This window comes from Haliotis cracherodii, unplaced genomic scaffold, assembly GCF_022045235.1.
Source record: "Haliotis cracherodii isolate W230 unplaced genomic scaffold, xgHalCrac1.p SCAF_10, whole genome shotgun sequence".
Taxonomy (NCBI): domain Eukaryota; kingdom Metazoa; phylum Mollusca; class Gastropoda; order Lepetellida; family Haliotidae; genus Haliotis; species Haliotis cracherodii.
Genome location: NW_027266265.1, coordinates 35,628,577 through 35,655,503, shown reverse-complemented (window position 1 = coordinate 35,655,503; position 26,927 = coordinate 35,628,577). Strand labels below are relative to the sequence as shown.

Sequence of the window (26,927 nt, the reverse complement as noted above, 5' to 3'; positions counted from 1 at the left end):
GTAATTGAATAATCCAGTCATAATTATACTGAATATCCTTCATTTATATGAAAAGGTTATATTCGGAACATTAAACACTTGTTTGATGAGAACAGTTTCAAAGCGGTATGTGATGAATGGCAACAGATGGTTTTGCACACGCGAACCATTTTTAGGTCAGCTGACGGAACTGTTATATATATGGATGACACACCTCCGTTTCAGACCAGGACGAGACAGAGTTCAGACAATTGATTAAAACATCTCATATTCTTTAGAAGAGGATCCAGCTTCGTGTGTCATCTGTGTCGACGTACTGTTCTCGAAGGTGAGTGAGCATGTGTGACCATAGTTTGGAGTAATAGCATGGCTTGGTGTTCCTTTTGCAAGCAGTAATTCCGACCACATGGTGGAGACACGTAAGGTTCGATTCATGTAAGGCGCAACAATGTTTGCAGAGGGTTGTCAGACATCTGTGATCGTGGGTGCGAATCCCTGAAGCGACCAGATGATAAACGTCAGTGATCTCACTCACTCATTTTTTTAAATACGCTATCACAGAAATATTTTGGATGCCCTGGCCCTAACACCCGTTGCCTATATAGAAACCATCCTTACGTATAACTACTGTCGTCACAACTGTCTTGCCTTACCATCTCAACCCAAATTTCAGTTAGGTTCAGTCTGCCTTGATCAAGTTGGAATATTGCCAACTACTGAGTAAAAATCAAATTAACAAACACTGTATACAAAATATAATATATACCGATATGTGCACGTACTTTCTCAACGATCATGGCAATTAGTTATTACGTTTTATTGGACTTCGTTTGCGTACTTATGGCTGGTCACAGAGACAGGGTTAAACAAAAATAATAATAGAATATTCGTCAATATATAGGCTTAATTCATATTCACTCACGGGTAACCGAATGAGTGCTTCCTGTCAGGTGATGCAGAACAGGCTGTTGTTTGCATACAGTGTATATGAATACTTTCTATAAAAACACTATATGAGAATAGTTCTGCCGGCCTTTAAAATGATTATCTTTTGTGTTTGTTTATCTGACTTTTATCTATGTTAGTACATGGGAGGTGTGAGGTGAGATGAAATTGGGGTTAACGTCGGTGTCCAAGATTATTGCACTTATACAGTGACGTGCATTCACGTGGCTGCTTGAACTAGTCCGGACTGATGCCAAATTATAGCGCTAGCAAGCTGAGATACCATGCCGCAGTTTAACATGAATACCCCACTCAGACACAGTATACTGACTCCGAGCCGACCAGTCCATGTTTTAGCCCCTTAATGCCGAGCGCAGGGCAGGTAACGAGTACAATATGTTTTACCATAAACATTTTTCGGTATGACGTAGCTAGGGACTCGAACCATCGACCTATTCCTCCTCGGGCAAACGCTCTATCCACTACACCACGGGGTGGTCATCTGAAGATGAATATACAATAATCAGGGGTTAAAAGTGATATATTCTTTTCTTTTCATTTTCCCCTAATTGTACGAATTTTCAGAAATTTAAAATCGTTAAAATCTCTTTAATTTGTCCTAACCAAGATCATAAAAATGCAAGCACAAACAGTTCTACAGTTCTTGTCACGAGTGCGGACTATATACATATAGCTACTTTATTATTTGATTTTTTTTTAATTTAATGAAGGATAAAACACTGCTCAGTATGTCGGCCTAATTACATTCTTATCTAAAACATGAAAGAGTTTGATATATTGTTCAATATATTTGACACAATATGGATTAATCTGACCTACTCCCCCATATTACAGTCCTTGGACGTACCCTTCTGATTGACGCCAGATGTCAAAAGCATAGTCACTGGTAAAATCATCTGCCCCTTGAACAAAGCAACCATATCTTAAGTTGGTCGTATTTTGTATCTCAGTGGAGCGGAGGGGTAGTTTATAACCAGTGGTTAAAGCGTTCGCTCGTCCCGCCGAAGACACGGGTTCGATTCCCGACAGAGGTACAATGTGTGAAGCCCATTTCTGATGTCTCCCGCCATGATACTGCTGGAATATTGCTAAAAGCGGCGTAAACCATACTCACTCATTGTATCTCAGAAATTATATCGAACATCCGAACTATATTTTTCCTCGTCGATTACGTACAAAACACCTAGATGCAGAAACTCGTTTTAACAACTCGTTGTAACAATGCTATTATTTTATTAAATTTTACTGTTTATATGTTAATGTTAATATGGCTCCATTTATATATAAATATGATAGAATGTAGACTGTTTCAGTCTAATCTTAAGGTTAAACTTACTGTAAGCTTTTAGAGCGGCCAGCCGTGTAGTGATCGCCTCCTCTCATGGGTATGTGAGCACAGTGGGTTTACGCATTCCAGATCATATAGTTCTCTGTACACACCATCAGCAGGGCCGCACTCTTAAAGGGACTGTCTGAGATGAATCTGTGGCAGGCCTTCTTCCAGAGCCTTCACCTGGCATTTCTCCACGAAAGACTATACCAAGAAAAAGGAATAACTCAACCTGGCCACGTCAACATCTTCGAATATCTGTTCAAAGACTGCGTAACTATAAGTAAGTCTGCAAAATACGTTGACACCTACATGTTAAGATATAAGTTGAGTGAGCAATAGTGGTTTTTTTTGTCAACGCAGTAAGCAATATCCTAGTTATTGCATGGTTATTGCCAGAAATGCGACCATTCGTGATCGCGAGAATTTCCCTTACAGTATTCGATACAAAACACTTTCCATAATTGCTACGATTCCGAATTCATCATAAGGACCTGTTAATAAATCACAATCAATTAGTGATGACAATATAGGTGTAAGTGTTCGCAAAAAGCCGAGCGTATCCTGTCCTACCGGTGGCACGCGTCAGAAACACAGGCAAAGACAAGTCAATTTGTTCATCTGAAAAACATGAGAACATAACAAATGATACAATAGACAATAGACATTATTTAAGTCAGAGATGCGTCAAATTAAAAATGTCCTCCACATGTATTCCTTAAAAAAAATCAAAGCTTTACTAATGCCTTTGAATATTGTAAATCAATGCGAGGATTTCCTTATTCACAAGAAATCCAGTGTACATTTATCGAACTCTCTGACTCATAACCAACTGGCGAGGGTGACACTGATCAAGGCGGAAGTCAGTCTTGGCGCGAAATCTGAACTATGATATCCTTCTATCTACCGCTGCCGCGTGCATTCTACCAGACAGGATAGTAAATTCACTGTTTACTATCCTTCTGACTGCTTTAACTAATTAAGTTAGAAGAATGCACGAGACTTTTTTTCTCAGTGAACGTCTAATTCCTCAGTGAGTACTTACAGGAACGTTATTTCCAATGTCATTGTCCGATGTATTCAGAAATGTAATTGTCGAAGGTAAATTCCATGTTTTATTTGCTGTTGAAGTCAAACAAAACCTGAGATTCAATGATCAAAATAGTGGCATTCAGAGGTACGAACATTGGAGGTATTCTTCTACAAACGGCATACACTAGCTGCTAAACATGATTAAATATGTGGAAAGTACTGTGTCAGGTCAAACATGTAATCAACCTATTCTTCACTTGTTACAGAGTATGCGTCTTGTATTCTGTCCCCCGATCCTTCGGCCAAGGTTAACCTGTCCGGCAGGGTGGACTTCAGGGAGATGAATGTGAGTAGAACTGCTTCATTACAGCCTTTATCATCACTTTGATATGTCATTACATCATTTATCATCACTTGGATATGTCATTACATCCTTTATCATCATTTGGATTATTTCTTTATATCCTTTATCACCAATTGATATTTCATGAATCCTTTGTCATCACTTGGATATGTCATAACATCCTTTATCATCACTTGGATATGTCATTACATCCTTTATCATAACTTGGATTATTTCTTTATATCCTTTATCACCAATTGATATTTCATGAATCCTTTGTCATCACTTGGATATGTCATAACATCCTTTATCATCACTTGGATATGTCATTACATCCTTTATCATCACTTGGATATGTCATTACATCCTTTATCATCACTTGAATTATGTCTTTATATCCTTTATCACCGGTTGATATTTCATGAATCCTTTATCATCACTTGGATATGTCATAACATCCTTTATCATCACTTGGATTATTTCATTACATCCATTATCACCAACAGATATTTCATTAATCCTTTGTCATCACTTGGATATGTCATTACATCCTTTATCATAACTTGGATTATTTCTTTATACCCTTTATCACCAATTGATATTTCATGAATCCTTTGTCATCACTTGGATATGTCATAACATCCTTTATCATCAATTGGATATGTCATTACATCCTTTATCATCACTTGGATTATTTCATTACATCCATTATCACCAACAGATATTTCATTAATCCTTTGTCATCACTTGGATATGTCATAACATCCTTTATCATCACTTGGATTATTTCATTACATCCATTATCACCAACAGATATTTCATTAATCCTTTGTCATCACTTGGATATGTCATTACATCCTTTATCATCACTTGGATTATTTCATTTCATCCATTATCACCAACAGATATTTTATTAATCCTTTGTCATCACTTGGATATGTCATTACATCCTTTATCATCACTTGGATATTTCATTACATCCATTATCACCAACAGATATTTCATTAATCCTTTGTCATCACTTGGATATGTCATTACATCCTTTATCATCACTTGGATATTTCATTACATCCATTATCACCAACAGATATTTCATTAATCCTTTGTCATCATTTGGATATGTCATTACATCCTTTATCATCACTTGGATATTTCATTAATCCTTTATCATCACTTGGATTATTTCATTTTATCTTTTATTGCCACTTGCATATGTAATTACATCCTCTGTCATCACTTGGATATGTCATTACATCCTTTATCATCACTTGGATATGTCATTACATCCTTTATCATTACTTAGATATTTCTTTTATGATCACGTGGATATTTCAGTGCATCCTTTATCATCTCTTGTATATTTAGGAGATAAACTTACTGTATTTTGAAATTTGTAGAGTAGATACCCCTATAAAATAGAAGGAATCATATCACTTGCATTTGCCTCAAACAAAATGGCGGCGCCAAGTCAAGACGATCAGGTCGATAATGCAGATCTATATTGTAATTGAACTGTTCACACTTCGCGAAGTGCTTCAAATAACGTGATCCCTTTGATTAGAAACAAGCAAGGATTTGGAAAATATATGTTGACGCATATGCTTTACAAATCCGGCAAATCGATGGTTCTGCCAAATGGTTATAGGTATAGCTATGTCGATAGCTACGGATATGGCTGGAAACTCCATTCAGTCCATCAGATAACTGTTCTATTGCGTTACATTATCCTAAGGTACTAATATACTGTTATATTATTGTCCATGTATGCACTTCATATATCCCTTGGCATAAGACAAAAGCTTGACAATCTCCTTTTGTGGTGTCACAGTTATGTGGTAGAAAAAGGCCAATAGAAATCAAGGTCAGTATATCTGGATTCCCTCCCACCGACGACGTCACCAAGCACGGCTTCCACGTGCACACCTACGGCGACCTGACTGACGGCTGCACTAGTGCCGGTGGACACTACAACCCCTTCAACGTCAACCACGGAGCACCTGAAGACGGTACCAGGTGACGTTGGCGTAACCTCTTTGTTGAACGAATGAGTGTATATGTCAGCTTAATGGGGGAAGAAACCCCAACGACTAGTAGTCACAAATGCAGGATTACCATCGACGTGACTTTGGGATTCAAACCTCCCACGACCGGGTCCTGGCGCGGCAAAGTGTTGCAACGCCGTTACACCTTGAATTGACTCTAATATGTATTGCATGTGTCCAATCAACATGAATCTAATTTCTTTACAAACTTTCATGTTTCGTTGCTAATGAACATTTTAATTAAGTTAATATGTCTACAAGATGCTTACATATTAGTATTTAATTAGATGAACCTTCTGAAAAAAAAATCAATTATAAGAATGCACGTTATTATATACACAATATTATATTTGTTTGCACCGCAACGAAATCTTTGAAACATCAAATCTATATGAATTTTCATAAAAAGTACTATCCTAAAATGCTTCGCTGCAGCTGCAAAATACACTACATGATCATCATGGTAAGTTCAGACGGTTCATGTAAATACATTCATGTGACTGATAATAAATTCATGTCACAGGTGCAGTAACTTGAGACCGTCACAGTACACATTGCATTTAAATTGATATCATATCTGACTATATACTCCAACAATAAAATATGATGAATATAATTAACAATAATTACTGAAAGCACATTTTAGTGCATTCGGAATATCTGATGAAAATTACTTTTATTGTTTGCTGTGTTTTATATACCGGAAACAACTAACCCTAACATACATCAAGTCTTTACGGCCTTGTATCATGTCACAGTTGGAATAGGAACCAACACAATATACGGTCACATACAAAGGGGACAAAAACCTTTCGATATCCAATAGAAATCTTTGCAGAGTCGATTGTACGATTTCGACTCAATCATGAGCAAGTGTATATGAATCACTATCAAATAGTAGTGACACCAGGTGTTCGCGAAAAGGTGAGCGTATCCTGACCCACCGGTGGCACCCGTCACAAACACATTCAAAGTCAAGTCAATTGTTCACCTGAAAAAGCATGGGAATTGCATCGGACATTATTTTTAGTCACTGAAATACCCTCCACATGTGTGTCATAAAACTTTTCGAAAGTTTTACTGAGACCTTGAGTGTTGGAACCTTGATTAAACAACTTCTGAACAAGAGTCGTATGATGCTACTTATAAAAGTATATTATTTCACATATTGTACAAACTGCATTAGACTGTCACCCAGTGACATTTCCAAAAATGGAAATAACAAATGTATTGACATCTTATTAGAAAGTATTGCCTTAAAATGTTTCGCCGCAACAGCTGCAAACTATACGAGTTGATAATCTTGTTATTTTAAGACGGTATCAGTAGTCCACGGAAGTCTTACATCCAACCATTTATGCTATTAATAATAATTTCATATCAATTGTGCAGTAACTTGAGACTGTTACAGTATATAATCATTTAATATTATTATATATCTGACTTTATCCTGCAACATCTGTTACAAACGTTACAGAGAAGAATATAATGACGATATTTATTTTTTTATTTATTTTATTTTATTGTTCAGATGACGATAATGACGATAATTACTGGAAGCTTACCTTAATGCATTGCTAAACAGCATACGGTCCAATAAGTAACACACCTTTATTACTTCCCATTTTGTACAAACGGAAAAAAAAACTGCCATCAAGTGGTATTAACATAAACGTCACTGGTGCATTCATCAATTTTCTCTAGTAACAATTAAATGTGAGACATTTCGTATCTGTACAGATATATTTCCATATTCATAAGAGTCCATTGTATGATTCCAACAAAATCATGAGCATGTGTTTATGATCACTATCAAATACTGATGATACAAGGTGTTTGCGAAAAGGTGAGTGTTTCCTGTTCCACTGGTGGCACCGGTCCAAACACATGCAAGGACAAGTCAAGTGTTGAAAGTAACGAACACGGGGACATATGGTACAAGTCTACATTTAAACTTTTTGAAAGCTTTACTAAGGCCTGGAAAGCTGTAACCATGATCAACAACCTTTAGTAAGTCCCCCCATTCCCAATATGGCTCCAGTGCGTGAAGCCTATTAATGATGTCCACCGTGATGTTGCTTGAACATGAATATTACCAAAATCGGCATTAAAATGTTATCAAAGTCGCGTGTATCTTCAGGATAGAACAATAGAAGCCGGAACTGTTTTGGCTAGATTAGTGAAAGAATTAGTGAGTTAAAACTTTGACGTCACGTCGTTTTTGAGCTATAGAATGATAGCAATGAAAAGTAAATTGGTCAACTTGATATCACAGTTTGGGTAACACATGATGATGATGATGATGATGATGATGATGATGATAAAAGTTTGTGAAATCAATGATGATGATGATGATGATGATGAAGATGATAAAAGTTTGTGTAATCAATTATGATGATGATGATGATCATCATCATCATCATTATCAGCAGCAGCAGCAGCATAAACATACAATGCACAGTGAGAAGAACAGAATAAGTTCACTCATTAACGTGCCAAGGTGGGTCATCTGTGAAGATCACTCTCTCTGTACCAACAAATGAACTGAATAATAATGTAATAACTATTCTGCAATATTCAATTGTATTTTTCCTTTGGTTGGACCAGACATGTTGGAGACTTCGGCAACATCGACGTTCCCAAAGACGGCCAGCTGGTGACATCGTTCACAGATCACCTGGCCAGCCTTGATGGCAACCAGAGCATCCTGGGAAGGGCTATTGTGGTATGCAAACCAGGTTATTTTTTAATTTTCAAATTGAAAGGGTGTGTGTGCTGCGATCTTATTGGTTGAGAATAATGTTCAATGCAATTTGTTCACGGAGATGACAGTTCACTGATTATACCTTTTTTGATAGGTACCGCTATTGTCTCTATCCAAAGTGGATAAAAACATGCCAGTCTAGTTGGCAAAATGGATTCCACTTCTTGTTAACCATGCGGGGTCAGTTATCACAGAAGCGTAAGACATAATCCATTTTATCATTACACAATAAAATCCTCCATTCGGATTAGTCCGCCCGCGGTATAATTGAAGGTAAACCTTGTGTTTGAAATTTGAGGTAGTCTTTCTGTAGGTAAGACGCCTCTTATTTCATTTGTAATCAAGAAAGCTTCCGGCAAACATGTTAAGGATTAATAAAACTTCAGAAATGACATTCAAAAGATCCCTGCTCATAGAATAATGGAATGGAGATATAATACTCTGGATAATCGAGGGTGGAGCCGGCTTGAGATGACCAAAATCTGCACCCTGATTTTGCCTAGGATGACACGATTTGACCACAGATTGACTGCAGGTGTGTCATCATGATGCTCCCGACGGAGTGGAACTTTGTTCGCTCTGTTTGTTTGGTGTTTGGTCCAAACCATAACTATAATAATTCTAATTATTTGGTGGTTGTTTTAGCCTCCATCAAAGATGGGTGTATTGTTTTTGCCTGGCAGTTTACCCGGAATCCGAGTCCGTCAATTCCTTCACGTCGGCAACACTTTGTAGCTTCAACACCTTAATATAATATAAGTGACCCACTATGAGACAAGGGACCTTGTGGGTCTCACTATATTTTCAATCTACAGTAATCTTAGGAACATAAAAATACACTTCAAAAGATTATAATATAATATAAATAAGTGACCCAATAAAATAAAAGGGACCCACTGTGAGACAAGGGACCTTGTGGGTGAAAATCACACTTTAGACTTCTCGCTATATTTTCAATCTACAGTATCTTAGGAACACAAAAAGCTTCGAAAGCTTCAGTTCATATTTATTACAATGATACATGGCAAAACAATTTGGACTCATTTTCCCAGATATTTGTTTATGTTATAATTGCAGATTTTAGGTATAATGTATGATTAAAAGTAGACATGTGTGCTGAAAGGTTTTGAAATAACGTGTTTTTTACGTAACGAAATAACCACAGAAGAATAAGACATTTTTGTACAGTCCGCACACAATACGAGATATGCTGGCGTCAAACGTCTTTATAACGTCACAGCACAATTATACATTATACCACAGTGACTTACAATAAATCTGTTCCCCAGCAGGATTTTCACCACCGTTTAAGTCGCTGGAGATTGTTTGAAGGTTTATGAGCTAAAAACTCTGCTACGATTAAAACTCTGGCAGGTATTAAATAGATGTTCCTGACGTCATGTCCTGTTGGTCAGACTTGATTGCTGGTGTCTCGTAAGCGTTTAGTACTGTATCAGAAGAGAAGAGAACAGAATTTTGTTTGAGTCAGGCCGAGGACCTAAAAATATGAGGTAAAAACATAGATAGCATTATGAGACGGTCAGAGGACTACAGTGGTTGCGATAAAATCGCTTTGTGTAAACCAGACTGAAGTGTCAGTCAGCTTTTACTTCCTGCGCAGAGATAGACCAACATATAGTCTATGGGACATTTTATTACACTATAAATTCATTATCTGTCAAAGGTTTTCCCCCGATGCTGATTTAACAATAGAGCTGGCTAGACTGTTTAAGATTGGCTTTGGTTTCATAAAATCCATATGCCCCACAGACATGGTGCAGAAAGAAGGTAGGGCTCTTTGGGTCACTGGTATCAACTGGTATGTCTGTGGTATTTAATTTGTTGATTTCGAGTTGGTTTACGGTTATTGTTCCAGGTGCACGCAGGAGAGGATGACCTTGGCAGAGGAAACAACCCCGCCAGTCTCGAGAACGGTAATGCCGGTGCTAGACTGGCCTGCTGTGTGATCCGCGCAAATGACGGTTCTCTCTGGAACGAGATGTAAAATGAATGTATAATGCAGTGGTTGCACATCCACTCTATTCACTGATCTGAACAAGGCTTCAAATATGAATAGAAACTTAAAATGATAAAAATATAATTGTTGTTTGTTTTGGTTTCGTCATTTCTTCGGAACATCCAATAAGTATTACCTACTCGGAATGGTAGAAGCGTTTTTATCATTTACAAAGCTTATCACAACTAAGGGACACTGAAATCTTTGAAAGGCATTTCGAAGTGTATCTTCCCGAGGCAAGTGAGTTAACTGACTATAAAGTCCAGTTTCCACCCTTGCCGCACTAGGCTGGTATTATGGAGTTACATTTTGGCTGGACTAACGAGTCTATGCATAGTCCAATCAAAATCGCGCACCGAAATCGAAATCCGGTTCGTAAAGTGTCATGCAGATTTTGGTCGACTGCAGGATTTGCAAAGCATATCACCGCTAACGCGTTGTCAACAGATATTTTCTAAATCTTTTCATGCTTTTAATCAAGGTGCTCACGTGATTTGATGCACTTCGCGATGTAAGACTCGTTTTATCACAATATAGATCTTGATTATCAATCAGATCGTCTTGACTGGGCGCCACCGTTTTGTTTGAAGCAAATGCAAGTGATACGAGAGGGTGATTCTGATTTGTCAATAGGAGAGGCATAGAAATGACATTACTCTGGTGGCGCTACGCTCGAGCCCAGGAATTCCAGCCTAGTTCGGCAAGGGTTGAAACTGGACTTTTAAAGTCAGTTAACTCTCTTGCCTCGGGAAGATGTTCGAAGTGATACAGTTAGAGAAATTGGATGTCCACTTCTTTATTATGAAGAACCCGATCTCATTAAAATCAGATCTTTGTTCTCGCTATCGCTGACCAAAGATCTGAGGACATCCCATTACGGATCACAACAGAACGACCTTTCATCCAACCAATCAGACCCTCGCTTACCAGATCATGAAAGTGACAGACGGAATGTGTTTTCTGATCATGCAGCCTCGAAGTATTTAACAGAGGGTATTCCGAACGACAGTTACGGGTTTTATGATTATATCCATACAATCAAGGCCACCTGTAAGCCATTCCAGAATGTTCTTTTTATCAGTTTTAATATTTTTAACCGAGAATACGTCAAAATATGTTTCGAAGCGTAATCGCCAACTAGTGTCGTAAAGCTCGAGAAAGCTGCCTTCTGATTGGCTAATATCGATTTCTTGTCAGTCATTTCATTGATCGGTCAAAGTTCGCGAAAGGTCGGTCTGACGTGACCCGTAATGGGATGTCCTCAGATCAGTGTTTAGCGGTAGCGAAAACTAAGATCTGGTTTTAATGAGATTGTGAAGAACACAAAGTTTCGGAGTAAATACCAAATGATGAAGGTGCGTTTCTCTATATTATATATAAATTAATCTTCTTTAAGGGACAGTGGAAAACAATTGAAAGAAAAGTCGAAGGGTGAAAGCGTGTTCTGTCGATCCAACGTAACAAATGTTATATTTGGGATAACACTTTCTTAGTAAAATACAAATTCTAGTACTTTTTGGGGTTGAGTCCCATCCGGGATTCGAAACGGCGCTGCCATAGTGCGGTTCCTAATCGCCAGCACACAAATTCAGCGATCTAACCCACTCTGCCACCGGGTTCTCTTGCATTCGGGTCTAGAAATGTAATAGACGAATATTCGAACACTAACATTATTTAGCAATGACGACCTTATCGTTTGTCAGTAGAACAACATTTCTCCTAGTATTGTTATTGGTAGCGGATGGTTATCCCAACCTTAAACTGGTCGCCATTTGTGTGAGTGAGTTTTTGTTAAACACCGCTTTCGGTTAAGATTGACGTGTGGGTACCCACACGCACGGGTATGGTGCTTCTCGTACGAGTAAATGGTGCAAGTTTGCCCAGCTAATTTCAGGCCATTGAACGACTGGGCCATCCGTTCCCACTTAAATTTGAATGTTGAACAAATCATCGGTACAGTTTAGGCTGTTCAAACAGGTTGGTTTCATACAGACTGGTCAAAAGAAAACATATTTTCAACAAGAGTTTGCCAGTAACGTGGCTATATCCCCCGCCCCTGTTGCAGAATTCATGACATAATTACATCTATACAAACCCTAACCTTTTTTAACCGAGGTGAAACTTGTAAAAAAAAAGAGTTTGCCACTAACGTGGCCAAGTCGCCTGCCCAGCAAATGAAGTGTTTATTATGAAATTTGATCACATAAACACATACATTTGAAAATATTCAAAATTTTGTAAGGTGTAAAAGGCAGCATGGGAGCATCTACTTGATGCAAATCCAAAATATCCTGGAGAAACAAAATAAAATGCTGCAAAACACAATTTCTATGAAGTTCAAGAAAAAATGAAACCTTCTCCACAATGAACATGATGGAAGTACAAACTGACAAAACCAGTAACTAACATCAAATACTCAATTCATAAGGGTGGGAGAAAGAAAAAATATTACAAGTCATGTTACCGGCACTCACTGCAAGGAAGTAGACTGCCACGAGTGCCACACACATTTTATCACCATGTGTTATGATAAAGTGAAAAAAAAAAAACGACAATATTATAAATGTGAATGTTAAAACTCTACAGCACAAAAGTTTTTATATCAGCTTGTGCTGAAAACTGTAAAAAAGTACACAGAGACGTATGCCATCTTATCACACACTCATTACTGTCATAAACAATGCAGAAGTAGGGATGATGGATTTGATAATGAAGTCATTAAACGAAAGTTATCCTCAACCATTATTGAGGCACATACTGACAACTTGGTAGAAGGCTTGAACAGTTTCCCCTACTATGGAGATACCTAAAACACAAAATGTAGGCACAAAAAAACATTTATTATGACTTTTAAGATTCCTTAAATAGGTTAAATGGGTATCAAGTTGAATTTTTGGCATTTAAAAGAAGAATTCATAAATTTCTAAAAGTTTCATGAAAAAATATTAAACGGTTTATGAGTTGTGCTCCGGAAACGAACCCTACCCTCCCAGAACCTAAGTCCATCTTGTTGCCACGGAAACGTAAAAAATAATATTTCTAAAATTTCTAAATAGCAAAAGGCACCAGTTCAGCTCGTACCTGACAGACATGCAAAGTTGCATGAAAAAATATTTAACGGTTTCTTGCTCCGGAAACGAAACGTTACGGACGGACGGACGGAGCCCGTTTCTATATCAAGATAACAAGATCAGGTCATTGCTAAAAGATTTCACCTGTTCTTGGCCTTAACTTTACCCGAGACTATGTTAACTGGAATACATATCAGTTTCAGGTTGTTCACAGATGAATCATTTCTGTCTTTTCAAATGCCTACAAAGTGAGTTAAGGGGACCCTAACTCAATGAAACCTCACAAGCCCGGGTATATATGTCACAGATGACATGCCAATTATCATATTCAATGATATGCATTCCTTCGAAGCAAGATCAAGCCGATTCTGGCACGAAAAAGGTACGCGATTCTTCAGTGTAAATTCTAGCACCTTGGCCGATGTGACCTTCAGCTAAGGCTGGGCGTGTTTGTATGTCATCAAACCCTGGCGACGTTTCCAGTAAATCTGCTCTCACCGCTGACCGTATGCGGGTAATCAGGAAGAAGCGGAAGTAAAATCAGCTCTGTTTTGGCTAAGTCAGCCTCTCGCTCCCTTTCTTACCCTAAGACCTCAATCTTCTCCCTCCCTCTCTTGTTCAAACATCTCCATCCTAAATATCTCTTGCTGAAGCATCTCTCTCTCTCTCTCTCTCTCTCTCTCTCTCTCTCTCTCTCTCTCTCTCTCTCTCTCTCTCTCTCTCTCTCTCTCTCTCTCTCTCTCTCTCTCTCTCTGCCACTCTTGCTCAGATACTAGTATCTCCATCTTAAATATCTCTTTCTTGCTCTAACATGTCCATCTTTATGGTAGCGGTGAGGGAGAGGTAATATGGTGATCATCTTATGGAGTCTATCAGCACAAAGGAATGTTGGTGTTGAACTTTCAAGTTGGACGCCATAAGTGGCCTTCAATCGTTATACCCAGGTTGGCGGTATCCATGTGTGATGTTCACAGAAACTTGAACACCATTATCTCGATACTCCGTTTAAAAAGATACAACTGTATAGTTCTTATAAAATCCTAATCCACACAATGTACAATGTAAGTGTGGAACTCACAGTCTAGTCCCGGTAAACTATATTTTCACTATTGTAACCCGGACGTGTCGATTTTCTGGGACTCGCATGACCCTGTTTTAAATACTTTCGAACCCGGACAAGTCGAACAATTTCTTTGGTCCCTAGGGTTTCGAGACGAGGTTGGACTATTTATAACTCGAATATATTTGACCTCCCCCTAATTGTGACATGAGGGGCGGTGGTTCGCTCGTCACGCCGAAGACCCGGTTTCAATTCTCCACACCGGTACAATGTGTGAAGCCCATTTCTCGTGTCCTTCGCCGTGATATTTTTGGAATATTGCTGAAAGCAGCGTCAAACCATACTCACTCACTCACTCGCATATGACATAATGATATTGCATTGTACACTTTTTACACTCGCTTACATATTACAACAGTCCTACTTGTAAAAAGACAAACATGATAGCAAAAACATAAAAGAAAATGTAGTCAGATTGATTATCAACACTGTCTATAGATGGGCTGGCTATAAGACGTTATTTGCATGTAATTGACAAAATAAACAAAATGTCAACAAAAAAAGTTTTTATAAACCCCAGACATGATTATTTTGCTTCTCCGCGTCATAAAATATCATCTCATCGATAGCTTTTACGTCCATTATTTGAGAAAAACAGGCTAATAATAAGACGAGGTGGCACCAACTGGATGCTTCGTCGTTCTGGCATCCTGAAAAATGTTTAAGTCGGCGACAGAACGGAGTTTGGTCGAAGAACCATGGTGATTTGACGCTGATATTTGAAAGCCTGAGCCTCGATTGATAAAAGTTCAAGATCAAATATATTAGGTCTGTATGTTGGTAGAAAACAAACCACAAATCATGGCATTTATGACTCGTGGCTCGTGTGGTCAGATCATATAAAACTGAAAATGATTTCCAGATTAGAAATCTGTCGGCTAAATATAAATTTATAACATTTGATAGAGACAATAAACAGTCTCTATGCCCCATAACATTGACGCAACAGAGAAAATACAACGAACCAGACCTCAGTGCAGCGCCCTATACACTATCTATTCATTCGGCAGGGAACACAAATGGGAAAGAGGTGATTTTTTGGGAGCATTTGCGCAACATATCCCAAGATGGCCAGGGATGCGGACAAATGGATGAGGTTGAGTGTTTGTTACTTTCACTAAAGCATACTTTCGGAAAAATTGAAAAATGTTGGGTTTTTTCACTTCAAAGAAATATTACTACACTGTGTGATGCAAAACATGACAGTAGAAAACAAATACCAATCTTCACTTGCAACTTTGACTGGGTGCACTACATTGAGAACCCGACAGCCTGCTATATTCCCAAGATATGTTTGTCGTGTTTCTGTTTAACGCTGTACTTACATATATAGCAGCTTTCTGACGCCGGTCTGTAAATAATAGAGTCTGGACCAGACAATCCAGTGATTGGACATGAACATCGATCTGCAGAGAGTCTCACCACCCGATCACCTTAGTCGCCCCTTACGACAAAAAAGGGTTACTGAAGACAATTTCGACATTACATTAACGACAGATCTCCTAAAATAAATTTAACCCCCACATCATCACGAATCAGATCAGTCCCTTTCCGGTGGGAATCCCGGCTCAGAAATAAGCCCCCCACGGAGTCAACATGTACGTTTGTCGTAAGATGCGACCAAATGGATCGGGTGATCCAAGGATCAGGCTCGGTGACTTGGATGATTGCATATCATCGTATCCCAATTGCGAGGATCGATGCGCATGATTGGATTGTCTGGCCCAGACTTATTTACAGACAGCCGTCATACAGTTGGAATATCGCTGAGTGCGGCGTTTGATAAACAGACAACATCCTACCCAACATTGGACATGTTCCGATCAATTTTGCAACTACTGATAGAGGAATGAACGCTAGACAGGTGGGGTCAGTTCGTCAACATAGCATTCTGAACCGTTCACATATTACAACGTTCCATACTTTCTTTTGGCTTGCTGATACTTACCAGACAATGAAAACAACAACCAACTGAAACACTGCAACAAGGCGACAAAAAACCTTTAGACAATCATAGTGAGGTGTGGTGAAATTGGGTTTAACGTCGCGTCCAAGATTATTGCACTTATATAGCGACGTGCATGCACGTGTGTGTGTGTCTGCTTGTACTAGTCCGGACTGATGCCGATTTATAGTGCTAGCCCATTGAGATACCATGCCGCAGTTTAACATGAATACCCGACTCATGATCAGACACAGTATACTGACTCCGAGCCGACCAGTCCTTGTTTTAGCCCCGTAATACCGAGCGCCAGACAACGAGTACCATATTTTAACGTCTTTTGGTATGACGCGGTCGGGGATCGAACCCCGGAGCTTCCGCTCTACCACTAGACCACGGAGGCGGTCTTAGACAATTATAATAAATATCTGCTGTAATCGTATTCAATGATCCTATTTCATAATGAATAAGGAGCGTCTCATGGGTCTAGTGGTGGAACGTCCAGCTGGAGGGCGGAATGTTGGAGGTTCGATCCCCGGCTGCGTCATAACAAACGACGTTAAAATATTGTACTTGTTGTCACCCTGTCTGGCGCTCACCATTAAGGGTCTAAAACAAGGACTGATCGGCTCGGAGTCAATATACCGTGTCTGAGTGGGGTATTCATGTTAACTTGAGCAGTGGGCTAGCACTATCGGCATCAGTCCGGACTAGTACAAGCTAACTCACACACACGCACACACACGCACACACACACACACACACACACACACACACACACACACCGCTTTATAAGTGCAATAATCCCATTTCACCTCACCTTATTATTAATAAAAGAGACAAAACACTTTCCATGTTCATAAGAAGACACTGCTAAAAGCCGAGTCGATTGTGCGAATCCGGCTATATCATGAGTATGTGTTTAAGTATCACTATCAAATAGTGATGATACCAGGAATATAGGCATACTCCACCAGTAGCACCCGCCACAAATGTAACTGATTAATACAATGTTCTTCATTTGCTAAAGTCTATCGATGACATCGATATTGCGCGACTGCCATCAGTGCAGTACAACCTCGTTTTATTGCAACCATCGGGCTGTGGACATTTGGGATGCAATAGTTCGATCAATATTCATAATGTTATGTTAACTGGAGGATAAATATAATTGGCGTTTACTACCATGAAACAAACGTGCCCGGGTGTTTATTTGATCTGAGTCTAGGCGCTCTTTCAGACACATGTTTTGATTCAGTTACTAACATGTTGTTACATTGCTTGTGAAAAATGTAACAGGTTGAATTTAGTTTATGAAGCAATGAACTGATATTTGTTTTCCGAGGCCGAAGCCAGGGTAAGGAAGATATGGAGAACCGTGAGTAATATGTGTAGATATTGTTCCAAAATGTGAAATTCATTTCCTTTCCCTTGATGCCACAGCGAGGGGTCAATAAGTTCGATGGGAACTTCATAAGGGGTCTTGGTTTCAGTTCCAAAGATAGACGCGTAGTTATTCTCTTCCCAGGGGTCGCCTGATTGCAATGACACCAAACTTGGCCTGGAGGATACACGCCTTTCATCATTACAGAATGACCCATCTGGAGGTCATTAGTGAATATTTTTTAATTTGAAGTTTACACGATATACGGCTTTTCCATTGGACAAGAGGTTGGTCACATGACCGCGAAATTAACGTTCATAAGTGTATGAACGACACAATTTGACACGAGACCGGGTACTTGAATTGACGTAAACACTGACGGACTACTTCCACATTCCTGGGGAAACCCCTGGGAATTCCCTACCACGAAAACATACATAAGCGTTCTTTCTGATCATTTAGAACCTTTACTCTTGGTCTCAGCGTTTCAGTATACGTTGAGAAATGTCAGAGAGCGTGACTGCATGATTGTTCACGAATATCCTCGCTGCGGCCTATCCTAATGAACAAACGATGAAATGCACGTCTAAACTATCGTAGTATCGACTCGATCCGTGTCTAGGCTGACATTGACCGTCTCCAGCAATCTATGAATTTACCTTAGTGTCTGTTTGGCGCATCTTTATACACCTTTCAATGATCGGCCAGTTGATCAATGATGACTAACACATCTAACCGCCACAGGTTCATTAAAAACTTCGGAAATCTCTCCCGTCACGCGGTTATCGTGTCGGCCATTTTGACGTCTTGTACTTGACGTAAATGTATTACGACGCGCTGTCATTGTGACTTTACAGACCTTCCTCATCTAATGAGGATATGATTTGAATGCATGTGCTGCGTAAGATGTTTCTGAAGAGCAAGTTGTGCATCCATACGCCCATGTCACCTCTCTTTTTGAGGAACTATTTTACTCCGCGATGTAGCTGGTTGTTGTATGGCTGTCAGTGTAAACATGAAGTCACACGTATTAATAAAAATTAAATTGTGTTTAGATCTTGGCCTACATCCTTTGGGGTAAAAAATTGTGATAAAACATTTATAAGAATTGACTTTCACTTTGTGTGAGTTCATTGGAGTATGAACCTTCATAGAGTGAGGGCCAAACATTGTATGAACGTCGTCTCTTTCGTCGAATTTCTTAATAGTAATGTGATTTGTTCATCATATACCTGACCGTAATAATGAGACATTCCTAACACTGAATGCATCGCGAAGATCGAGGTTAGAATTGGTCTTCAGCATCCTATGCAAAGTGAAGGTCAATTCTTAATAGTAATGTGATTTGCTCATCATATACCTGACCGTAATAATGAGACATTCCTAACACTGAATGCATCGCGAAGATCGAGGTTAGAAGTGGTCTTCAGCATCCTATGCTTGTCGTAAGAGTCGCGATCGTTGATTCGTTGATGCATGTCGTCGTGTCCCAATTGCGAGGACAGATGAGGTCAGTGATGTCAGTCACTGGAATATTGCTGAGTGCGGAGTTAAACAGAGTACAAACGAAAAAAGTATCGAATATTATTTTACTTTAAAAAGATGCCATGTACTGGTAATGATGTTCACCATTAATCTCTTTGTCATATTTGGCGTCTCGAACTAACACCTTGATTATAAAGTGACAATGACAAGTTTCATTAGCGTTTTCAGCAAGTAAGATAAGCTCGCTTGTCTACCATTGAGACAAGAAGCAAAATTAATAAATGACGGATATCTTCAACACTGTTCTTGTAAACAGTTATGGCTATGTATTCGATCATGTCAAAATGTTAATCGTAGGTTCCTGCAAAATTTCATAATATGTAATTGGTGACATTGTTTGAATCGTCATCATATACATGTCAGCCGATCAGCGTTTTGGCCAGGGTCAACATAACTGAACACACAACTCTCACATGTAACACTTGCTGGAACTTATCTGCTTTCGCCCCTTTGGGTTTTCCAGGAACACTGGAGTGTTTCCATGTTGGTGAGGGTGACAAGTGCTGCTGTCAACAGTATTTCAGCTGCATCGGGGCATGGACGTTTCATGGTTAAAAACTCCTACATATATATGGTCGAGGAAATTCCGGGTATATTACTGCGGCCAATAAATAATCGAGCGGGTTCAAGACAAATAAGTGATACAACGGCTGGACAGGATGGCACATAACCAACCGAGCTGGACCACCCAATCAATTACATCAGCTCGGAGAAGCATAAATTGACAAGTAAGGGGGTTGTTTTTGTTTCCTGTTTAACTCCCCACTCACCAACATCCAACCTGTATTACGGCGGTCTTAAAAGAATCGTGTCTGGTCCAGACAATCCAGTGATTGACATCATGAACATCGATGTGACACTATGACATGCATCAACCAAGTCATTGACATTGACTACCCGATTATTTAAGTCTCCTCTTGACAAGAATGAGTTACTGAAGATCAATTCTAACCCGGAATTTCACGTGGCTCACGTGTTTCTTTTTAATCTTTATTAAAGGGTTCCCTTCTTCGTAAGTATGTTTCAACATAAAATAATACAACTGTTAGTTTTTAAAGAAAAGGCATGTTCGAAATGTGCAGGGTGCGCGGGTGGCCCAGTCGTCTAAGGCGTCGCTGTGCAGAGTTGCGTCCCTTGGCCACGCCAGAAACCTGTGATTGTGGGTTCGAATACCGGTTCGCCCTGAATATGTTTCTAGGTTTGTCAGCACCATACCCGTACTCGTGAGGTTTCACCGAAGTAGTAAACGTCTGAGACTTGCATCACATCGGGCTTTCCTCCAAGATTAAGTTGACACGCCACGATATAACTGGAACACTGTTAAAAGCGGCGTTAAATCCAACGCACTCACTCACTCACACGAAAGATGCAGGGTTAACTAAAGGTCCTTTTTGCCTTGAAAACCAAGATCGGAGTCTGACAGATGGTGATCTAGTGCTGTTGAACCGACACACTTTACTTCTTGTTGTTTTATGTCTTAAGTACCTTGCATCTAAATACAGAAAGCTTATGGAATAGATTTCCACGACCGTTTGTGTAAAAGAAAACTAACACGTCATCGTTGTAAAGATGAAAGCTAATCTAGGATAATCTAGCCCAGGATACAATGCTCTCCTTATTGGAAGCGGCGTCCAAAGCCGAAGGAAAGCCATGAAACTTCGATGAAAGACTATTGGTTAGGCAACATGCTTTACCTTCACTGATGACTGAGATTAAAGTTATGGTTACTGACAGCGATAATTTACGGTATGCACTGTCAGTTTAAATGTCGATCCGGTTGCCCCAAGCGAGGTTAACTTTATGCCCACCATAATTTATTGAGGTATACTGGAGCATAATCTGTCGACACTTGTATCCCTCGTATTGATTTATGGAACAAGAGTTGTGGATAGATTGCTTCGCCCTGATTTTAATGGATACACTCACCGGAAGTTTTCATTGCCTCACAGTCAATTTGTCATGCAGGCATGATGGCGTTTTGACCGACTTTACCTCTCAGTAAATCTCTTTGGAGATGAATTGTGATTGGGAAGGGAATTGATGCCACTTGGGCCACACTAGTCAAATAATCAAATCTGGCTCCATGCAAGCAGTTTGATTTAAAGACTCTGGCTCAAATATTTGATTATGATGATGATCACTCAAATTCATTATTGTTTTCAATATTAGTATTAGTAGACGAGTGAGTGAGTTGACGACGCTTTTAACAGTATTCCATTTACATCACGGCGTGTCAGCCTAATGTGGAAGGAAACCCACAAGTGATGCAGTTCCCAGACGTTGACCACTTTAGTAAAATATAAACGGAGCGAACCGGGATTCGATCCGTGAGGATCCGGGTTATAATAGGTCTTCAGCAACCCATGCTTGCCGTAAAAGGTGACTAATGGGACTGGTTGGTCAGGCTCGCTGACTTGGTTGATTCATGTCATCGTATCCTAATTACGTGGATCGATGCTCATGACGTCAATCACTTGATTGTCTTGTCCAGACTCGATTCTTTACAGACCAACGTCATATAGCTGAAATACTGCTGAGTGCGGCGTTAAACAACAAACAAAAGTATCATACTCGTACGCAAGAAGGAAATCAACTTTGATTCAGCCCATAAAATAGTCAACATATTAGGAACACGATTCTTTGAATCCTGTTTATCATGGCTGAAATAATCGTACGTTTTAATCCTACATGAAAAGATGCCTATTTAATATTCCTGCATTCTCAAGCGTCCCAACCGAAAAGAAACTGCTTTGGGAAGAATCAAGTACATTGGGAAATATTCTCCTTCTTTGTCCTTAACTATCCGATTAATGTTCAGATGTACTAAATAACCCGTTATTGGGATATCCTAGTGTCAAGATTGTTTGGTTATTTGTTTGTTGTTTAAATCCGCAACTCAGCAATATTCAAACTATATGACGGAAACTGTCAATAATCGAACTGGACCAGACAAATCTGTGATTGACATCACGAGCATCGATCCACGCAATTTGGATACGATGACATACATCAACCACGTCATCGAGCCTGACCACCCATTAGTCGCCTCGACGACAAGCAGTGTCAAGATTGGAGCTGAATAAGAGTAAATACTTTAATATGTTTTCATGCAACTACTACTCTATATTTCACTGGCACTGTAGGGTACCCGATATACTTCAAGGTAAAATGAACTTAAGTAAAAAACTGCATAAGTTGTTGCCTTGTGGCTGTTTTAAAAAGTAATGTCTCAATACAACCATCAATAGTTGGTTGGTATATCTGACGGTCCGACATTGAGTGAGTGAGTGAATTAGTATGGTTTTACGCCGCTTTTAGCAATATTCCAGCAATATCACGGCGGGGAACACCAGAAATGGGCTTCACACATTGTACCCATGTCGGGAATAGAACCCGGGTCTTCGGCGTGACGAGCGAACGCTTTAACCACCAGGCTACCCTCCGACATTGAGGATACAATGGAACACATTTACACGCACTCTTCCCCTCACACACACACAGAAACAGACCCTCCCTCCGAACACACACACACACACACACACACACACACACACACACATCACCACAACCACAACCACCCCACCCATTCGCGTTATTTACCCTAGACTTTTACGATTGCCAAGTTAAACATGTGTTTTATGACTAGGAATTATGTGGCAATCACCTCGAATATCACCAGGGGAATTCTTTTTCCACAAAAAGCGATTTTGTAACCACAGTCACGTCCAGAAGCGACGACGAGATTCAATCTACTTCAGGAATATCTTTACACCGTGTCCATTATCAGCAGCTGATGCTACAGATGTCTACAATCAGAAACGTCAACATGGAGTGGTGCATTCGAAGATTTGATGTATATTGTAAGCAATTATGTATTTTATAGGTTGCATTTCATTTTGGACAATAATGATAGTTTTTGAAAATAAGATATTCCCAAATTGAAACAAAGTCTTTTTGAAGGGTGACAAGATAAAATTTGATTCATGCCATTTTAAATCAATCCGTTTGCTTGGCATGCAAGCTGAAACGTTATGATGCTCATCACATAGCGCATCACAGGCAGTTTGGGTTGTATAGTCCACGGGGATATCCGAATTAAAACGAGTGTACACTGATCCATTGATCGGGATAATAACCATGAGCCATGGTAAAATAGACTTTGGCGCATTATAAATGGAGTTATTATTATTATTATTATTTACAGATTAAAATAAAAGTGTGTCTGTGCCAACGCGGGGCATCCACTAACAATGTGTTGGACAGTCTCATTAATTTCATTGCATAATCTACATTTCGTATTTACATTTTGATGCAAAATTAGACATTGACGGTTTCGAGTTGAAAGTGACTGGTCCTGAGCAGCAAACAGAAAGCCTTCTTTTTCACTTTTCAGGCCAGCCGACTTCATTTTAATGAGGAACTCTGCGGGGCTGCTGATTTTCTCCACACACTGCACACAAACTCGATACAGTGGTCGTTCAGATAGCCTCTCCTTGAAAAACTGAGTTTGGGCCGATTTGATATGGCACTTTGCTTGGTTGACACTCATTTCTGTACCGTCCAGTAGTACAGAACCATCAACAAAATCAATCCCGACATTGAGATCATGCCCCAAACCCTTGGCTCGTTTAAGTAAACTGTGGAATGCTTTGTTTTCATCATCAGTCTTGACATGCTTCACAAGAAGACCATAAGACAAATAAATATGTGCAAAAGTGCACAAAACAATTCTAGCATTATTATTATTATTATTATTATTTTTTAGCAGTTGATGATTACCCCTCTTTAACAAGGACAAGTTTCCGTTTGACACAAGGCACAATTTACAGCGCCTAGACTTAAGTGGAATATTTGCACAAGAGAATGAAGCATAACCCCTTTTAACTTCTAAACACTGACTTAGGACTTGGTCGACAACGGGGACGTCAATTCAATTTCATAGGCAGCAGAACTTCTATTAGCTTTATGACAAGCTCACTAACGGGCTATCAGCATTCAGTGGTACAGTGCATCGATAATTGTGGAAATAACCCAAGTCGATGAAAAAGAGCGATCGTGACGAGAATCGGTAATAGTTTGTTAATAAAAAAGACACTTTCAACTCTTCATCCCGAGGATGTCAACAAACTGTCTCCACAGAAACCCATTCAATGTGAAGGTGCTTTTTGCAGCTGGGGATGGCTTTGTTCAGACTCAGTTTCAATAAAAAGAGACGACATCTTTTCTATAGTAAATCCCTTTCCAGTTTATATGGACCGAAAGAATCAAATCTGTTTTACGTGCAAACACGAAACTCTCTGCTGGCGTGCTGGCTCTATATGAAATTATAACCAGAGTGGAATTGGGTTATTTGTGAACACAGTGGTAACACTGAACGATTCTTAATGCTTCCATCACAAGCAAACGGTTTAATCCTCCTTATTTGGATGGTATAATGACTGATTACTGTAGAGTAATTTTCGCACAAGGCTGCATAAGCCAGATGGTATATCGAAACCTGATGAGGTTATTCCAATATAATGCCAGTGTTCGGACTACTACGTGTTATTTACCCTCCTTGTGAAAGCACGTCCGTGTAGATCAGGCTGAAGATGGGGTATCTTGTAGTCTGAGTCCAGCATAATGTTTTTGTCTGCTGAACATAAGAGGCAACCTCAAATCATCCTCACGTTCTATGGTAGAAGTTGTCTTTGGGGATGGTGTTGGTAGTTGAGGTGATATTGGCGGTGATGATGTCATACACATCATCGGCAAAATATACTACTCAAAGAATGTAAAGGACATAGTTTTCCTATGACTACGGTTAATCTGACATGGAAAAATGTCTTTGCCGAAATCCCTTGTTTTGATTGTGTCCATCCTAGCAGAAACCAATTTATTACATGCATCATCATCGAAATAGTCGTGATAACTGATCAAACAATTCACTGACAGAGAAGTCAAACCAGTAGCTTAGAAGATCCAGGGTAGAATAGGTCTTCAGCAACCCATGCTTGCCGTAAAAGGTGACTATGCTTGTCGTAAAAGACGACTAACGGGATCGGGCGGTCAGGCTCGCTGACGTGGTTGATGCATGTCATCGATCCCAATTGCGCGGGGATCGATGATCATGATATTAATCACTGGATTGTCTGGTCCAGACTCGATTATTTTATAGATCGCCGTCATATAGCTGGAATAATGCTGAGTGCGGTGTAAAATAACAAACCAACCAACCAACCAACCAACCATTTATTCCTGCAGATGACACAATGTCCTTGAAATGTGTCTAGATCTACTGCTACGTGCTATCGAAAAGTACCGACCATTTAATATTCATTAGATGTGTTTGGTTGTTTGTTTGTTGTTTAAAACGGCAATATTCCAGCTGTATGACGGCGATCTGTAAATAATCGAGTTTTGACCTGACCATCCAGTGATTGATATCATGAGCATCGATCCACACAATTGGGACACGATGACATGCATCTACCAAGTCAGCGCGCATTACCACCCAATCCCGTGAGACAAGCATGGTCGCCTTTTACGGGTTGCTGAAGACCTATTCTACCTTGGATCTTCACGGGTTAATATTCCTAAGAAATATACGAGGTGAGGTGATTTTTGCACTTATAAAGCGACATGCCAATATACCAGGACCCAGGATATTCATAATAAAATAATGCAGATTCATCGATGTTTATAAATACATGTATCATATTCACCCATTTGACGAACACCTGTTATCATATTTACATGTTTTCAGTGATTCATAACATTTAGGCATTCAACCTTAGAATGAATAAGTTTTGCGCCTCTTTTAGAAATATTACGTCGGGGAACGCCAGAAATGGGCTTCACACATTGTACCCATGTCGAGAATCGAACCCGGGTCTTCGGCGTGACGAGTGAACGCTTTAACCACCAGGCAACCACATCACCCCCTCAATATTTCGAATTGGCGCTTCCAGTTACTGTTCAATGTTGTTTCTTGTAAATGAAAGTGATGCGACGCTGCTGACACGTTCAAAGAATTCACTTTTCAACAATCGATCGAGGTGTTGAGTAGTTAAGTTTCCATAATTCTTTTAATCCCATTCAGTGTGTAATGTACGTGCCTGCCTTCCACTCTGACAATAAACAACATTTCAAAATATAAAGAATGATTGATGAATTCCGTTGAACGATGGGTCTCCGTGGAGATTATAGTTTCGATTTCAGGGCGTAGAACTATGAAACATCAATTCCGGGGACAAAAAGAATATTTTCTTCATGACAAATTCACAAAAACTATCACGATTCTATAATGCCTTACATCGATTTAAAAAAAGCCAATTTAGTAAGAATAAAAGGTTAAAGAAAATACAACAGACTGAAAAACATGTCACAATTTATTTGAGGGTGGCACAAAAC

At 39.5% G+C, this 26,927-nt stretch overlaps 1 protein-coding gene across 1 annotated transcript; it reads left to right on the top strand.

Annotated features, from left to right (window-relative positions):
* Nucleotides 1-218: 218 nt before the first annotated feature.
* LOC139449898 (superoxide dismutase [Cu-Zn]-like) lies at nt 219-10,461 on the top strand. The gene is made up of 6 exons (XM_071231491.1): nt 219-307; nt 2,363-2,558; nt 3,574-3,653; nt 5,479-5,663; nt 8,300-8,417; nt 10,333-10,461. Exons 2-6 carry the CDS (start codon nt 2,423-2,425, stop codon nt 10,459-10,461), a joined length of 648 nt encoding a protein of 215 aa, XP_071087592.1. The 5' UTR covers nt 219-307; nt 2,363-2,422.
* The last annotated feature ends 16,466 nt before the right edge of the window (nt 10,462-26,927 follow it).

Excerpts from the sequence above, each read along its gene's own strand:
- LOC139449898 (XM_071231491.1), top strand. The coding sequence starts at position 2,423 with ATGAATCTGTGGCAGGCCTTCTTCCAGAGCCTTCACCTGGCATTTCTC. Across the intron at positions 5,664-8,299 it reads GCACCTGAAGACGGTACCAG|ACATGTTGGAGACTTCGGCA; the intron begins GTGACGTTGGCG and ends TGGTTGGACCAG. Across the intron at positions 8,418-10,332 it reads TCCTGGGAAGGGCTATTGTG|GTGCACGCAGGAGAGGATGA; the intron begins GTATGCAAACCA and ends TTATTGTTCCAG.